The following is a 4,732-nucleotide window of genomic DNA, read 5'->3' as shown; positions in this document are numbered from 1 at the left end:
TGTGAAAAGGCTGAAAAGGCTGAAAAGACATGCAGTGTTAGTTTTGTCTGTTGTATTAACTGGGTATAGTAGAGGAATCAATTTACAAATTTATACGGAGTCAGATAGCACGCATCTTGAGAAAATTGATGGATGGTGAATTCTCCACCGGTACATCCCGCCAACGGTAAAAAAACTTATTCGCATGGAAGATGTGTTAGTAGGAAAAGATTTAAATGGTTGCGCGCTCGTTAAGTTTTCTTGACAAAGTGTGATGTGGCATGACTTCATATATTCTATAAAGACCTACCGAGTGTTTGAAGTCCTCTGTTGCAGCGTCTTGTTGCGTAACTCTTGCTTACATAACTCTGAAATATAAATTGACCTCTAAGACCTATATTTAGTTCTAAAGTTAAATGTCAACCCATCTGAAGGTGACCTTATTTACATCTTGTCATGTCTGTTTACTTAGGACTTTGTGTTTGCATGACTGATCTCATTTCATCCTAAACTTCACCAGGGTTGTACAGGAACACCTGGTTTCTGTATCAGGGGCTGAAAACAGCCTTGCCTGCCAGCATATGCTATTGCTGACAGATTAGGCAGTTGGTTTCATCCCTTGGTGTACAAAGCTAGAATGTTAACTGAAAGCCAACGCATGTGTTGTGTGTTTATTTAGTGTAACTCGGTGGAGACAAGACGAGTTGGGGTTTCAGGAAAAGACAAAAGCATAGTAGTGGAGGCTGTTTCAGAAATTTTCAATTTTATTTCCATTTTTTCGGAATTTGCTGTTCATCCGGAGCTCAAATGAGCTCGAGAGTAGAAGGGGAAAGTGTTTTATCACGAATAATGGGGCTCTGAATGACGAAGTCGCTACGTCCAATACTTGAAATGGAGATTTATTTTGCTCATCAAAATTCATTCATGTGCCATCAAAGTTTTGTTTGAAGTCCACATTTAGCTGCCACTAGCTGAGGATTAGTCTGAAGCGAAGCCGCATCTACCATCCACTAGCTGCAGCTGAGCCACCATGATGATATATTTAGCTAAGAGAGATGGTAACGCAAGCTTAGAACTAAGATAGTAGAAAACAGGTGTGAGAAGGAATCCCCTAAAACAGGTGTGCGATGCAAATATTTTTCTCTTGGCGATGCATTTTCATGCTGATCTGTGCCCGCTATAAAACCCACCACTCATCACATGCAACCACAACCTCACTCACACACCAATTCAACAATGGCTTCAGTGACCTCCATCCTCTTGCGCTGCTCCCTGCTACTTCTCGTCCTTGTCCAGTCCACACACTCCTCCGTCGCCCCGAAGCCCAAGAACGCCATTGCCGAGGAGCACGAGCCGGCTCATCCTTCGACCTCGCACACCTACATCGTCCTCACCAACCACCTCGCCAAGCCGTCCAAGTTCGACACCCACGAGCGCTGGTACGCGTCCATGCTGGGCAAGAACTCCAACCGCATCCGCTACATCTACGGCACCGTCATGCATGGTTTTTCCGTTCGTCTCACGGACGGCGAGGCCCAGCGCATGGCCACCGTCCCCGGCGTGTCCCGCGTGTACAAGGACAGGCCGTACCACATCCATACCACGAGGTCGCCGTGGTTCATGGGCCTCCACGACGACTTCGGTGCGTGGCCGGACGCGGAGTTCGGCGACGGCGTCGTCATCGGCTTCGTCGACACCGGCATCTGGCCGGAGCACGCCAGCTTCAACGACGCCGGGCTCGGCCCCGTCAAGTCCACCTGGAGGGGCAAGTGCGTGGACTCCCCGGGATTCAACTCCAGCTTGTGCAACAACAAGCTCGTCGGCGCCAAGTCCTTCGTCACAGCCGATTCGAGTCCGAGGGACGTCGAGGGGCACGGAACGCACGTGTCGTCAACGGCTGCAGGCTCCGAGGTCCCCTCGGCCGATCTCTTCAAGTTCGCCGGCGGGAGAGCGAGCGGCGTGGCGCGCAAGGCAAGGATCGCCATGTACAAGGCGTGCATTCCCATGAAAGATTGCCCTGACTCGGACGTTGCCGCGGCGATCGACGCCGCGGTGAGCGACGGCGTGGACCTCATCTCCATCTCCCTCGGAGACACCGCGAGACCCTTCTACGACGACCTCCTCGCCGTCGCCACGTTCGGCGCTGAGCGCAGAGGCGTCTTCGTCGTCATGTCGGGCGGCAACGACGGCCCGACAGCGTCAAGTATAACGAACGTGGCCCCGTGGATGACGACCGTCGGCGCCGCCACCACGGACCGGGTGTTCCCGGCGACACTCCGGCTCGGGAACGGGGTGGTGCTCACCGGGCAGTCCCTGTACAACATCCCGTTCTCCCAGGGCGCGGGCACGATCCCGCTAGTGAGCAGCGACTGCGGCAAGTATGACCTGACGCCCGACAGGGTCATGGGCAAGGTCGTGGTGTGCTCCCAGGGTGTAGGAGCTTGGGCCGGCTTTGACGTGGAGAGAGCCGGCGGAGCCGGGATGATTTCCGCCGATAGTAGGATACGGTTCGGGGACGCGGTGAGGGCCCAACCCTTCAACCTTCCCGGTCTCCTTCTCAGCTCCACCGGCGGCAAGAAGCTGGCCGATTACATGTCGTCCGTGGCGTACCCGGTGGCGTCCTTCAACTTCACCTGCAACACGGTCACCGGCGAGAACCGGGCGCCGATGGTGGCGGGCTTCTCCTCGCGGGGCCCCAACCCGATTGTACCCGAGATCCTCAAGCCGGACGTCATCGCGCCAGGAGTGAACATCCTCGCCGCCTGGTCTGATGCCGCCTCGCCATCAGGCTCCAACATGGACCCGCGGAGAGTGGAGTACAACATCATCTCGGGGACGTCGATGGCGTGTCCGCACGTCGCCGGCGTCGCGGCCCTGATCAAGAAGCGGCACGGCGACTGGACGCCGGCCATGATCCGTTCGGCGCTGGTGACGACCGCCGGCCCGCTCGACAAGAACGGGAGGGACATCTTGGACAGCGGCAGTGCCGTCGGCGCCGCCCTCACGGGCGCGACGCCGCTGGCGGCCGGGGCCGGGCTCGTGCTCCCGCGGCTCGCCATGGACCCAGGCCTGGTGTACGACGCCGGCGCGCAGGACTACGTCGACTTCCTCTGCACACTCAACTACACGGTGGAGCAGATGCGGCTGTTCGTCCCGGAGCTGAACAAGTGCGACAGGACGATCCCCGGCGGCGTGGCCAACCTGAACCACCCGTCGTTCGTGGTGGTGTTCGACGGCCGCACCCGCGTCTGCACGCTGACGCGGACGGTGACCTTGGTGTCGGCGCGCCCCGAGAGCTACAACGTGACGGTCTCCGCGCCCGACGGGGTGAAGGTGACCGTGACGCCGGCGACGCTGGAGTTCAGGTGGCCGAACGAGAAGAGGAGCTACAGCGTGCAGTTCAGCAGCGAGGCGGAGGCGAAGGTGAGGCCGGCCGGCACGTGGGAGTTCGGCCACATCGCCTGGGAGAACAGGAAGCATCGGGTCAGGAGCCCCGTCGCCTTCAAATGGGACAACTGATGCCATGCATGTAGGCCGGAACTCTGAGAGTGAGTCTGATTGCCTGAACTCTGAGAGAGTAATGTTGTGATACTTGAGAGTTGATCCGTAATGAAGAAGAAGAAGAAGAATCAGCATTTCATTGTTGTGAACTCGTGATGAGGAGAAATGAATAATCATCATGTTATTTTTCTCCTGTCCAATTGCATCTAGTAATTTCGTATGGATCATCGTCCAACTTCATGTAATGGAATCATATATAGTTTCAATCCTTAGACCCGCATTTACATTTTGCAGGGCTCTCTCAGTGTCTGACCATGCATATACCTTGGTGATGCGTTCATGTTTTAGCTAGGTATATTCCAAATTACTCGTAGTAGAAATGAATGTATCTAGAACTAAAATACATCTAGATACATCCATACCTGCGACAAGTAATTCGAAACGGAGGGAGTAGACTGGTAGAGTACTTGAGATTGTAGTATCGTGTACGGTCGGTACTGTACGCCATACTCCCTCCGTTTGTTTTTAGTTTGCATATAAGATTTGGTCAAAGTCAAACTTTGTTAACTTTGACTAAGTTTATAGAAAAAAATATCAAGATTCATAATATGAAATCAATATTGTAAGATGCATCATGAAATTAATTTAGTATTGTAGATGTTAATATTTTTTTCTATAAAGTTGGTCAAACTTTACAAACTTTGACTTTGACCAAATCTTATATGCAGACTAAAAAGAAACGGAGGGAGTACGTCTTAACTTGTTGATGACCTGTTCGGGCATGCGCCAGAGTAAAGTATGTGCTGGAAGTATTGGATCATTTCATCATATCCACCCTTGATTACAAGGGTGTTAGAAGTATTGGATCATTTCATCATATTCATCATTGATTTGAAATACTCCCTTTATCCTATAATATAAGAGCGTTTTTGACACTATACTATTATGGGACGGAGGGAGTAGCTCACAGCGTCCAGTACGATTGATTTGTCTTTCATAGTACTCTCTCCATTTCCTTTTACTCCTTGTATTATTTGTTCGGTTTGGCTGAGTTTTAAAAATGTCTTGTTCACTTTCCTAGCCGTTTGATCATCACACCTGAGATTCGTGTTGGCTTGTATTTTGGGAGCGATGCGTGGTGTATGGCTCGTCTCGGCAACCCATTTGCATGAGTTGGGCTATGTGGGCTTCTTTTTGTTTTCTTTTTAACCATCCAAAGAAGAAAAGAGGTGGATCCCAGCATGTGAATGCT

General features: G+C 52.2%; 1 protein-coding gene across 1 annotated transcript; it reads left to right on the top strand.

The window, feature by feature from the left end:
* Nucleotides 1-1,195: 1,195 nt before the first annotated feature.
* Nucleotides 1,196-3,689, top strand: LOC119297295 (subtilisin-like protease SBT1.7). The gene has a single exon (XM_037575143.1). It carries the CDS (start codon nucleotides 1,216-1,218, stop codon nucleotides 3,496-3,498), a length of 2,283 nt encoding a protein of 760 aa, XP_037431040.1. The 5' UTR covers nucleotides 1,196-1,215; the 3' UTR covers nucleotides 3,499-3,689.
* Nucleotides 3,690-4,732: the final 1,043 nt, after the last annotated feature.

Source organism: Triticum dicoccoides, chromosome 5A (genome assembly GCF_002162155.2).
Source record: "Triticum dicoccoides isolate Atlit2015 ecotype Zavitan chromosome 5A, WEW_v2.0, whole genome shotgun sequence".
NCBI lineage: Eukaryota > Viridiplantae > Streptophyta > Magnoliopsida > Poales > Poaceae > Triticum > Triticum dicoccoides.
Note: the sequence above shows the minus strand (reverse complement) of the source record. Positions and strands in the feature narration are given on the sequence as shown.

What these genes read in the sequence shown, in the direction of transcription:
- LOC119297295 (XM_037575143.1), top strand. Translation starts at nt 1,216, where the DNA reads ATGGCTTCAGTGACCTCCATCCTCTTGCGCTGCTCCCTGCTACTTCTC.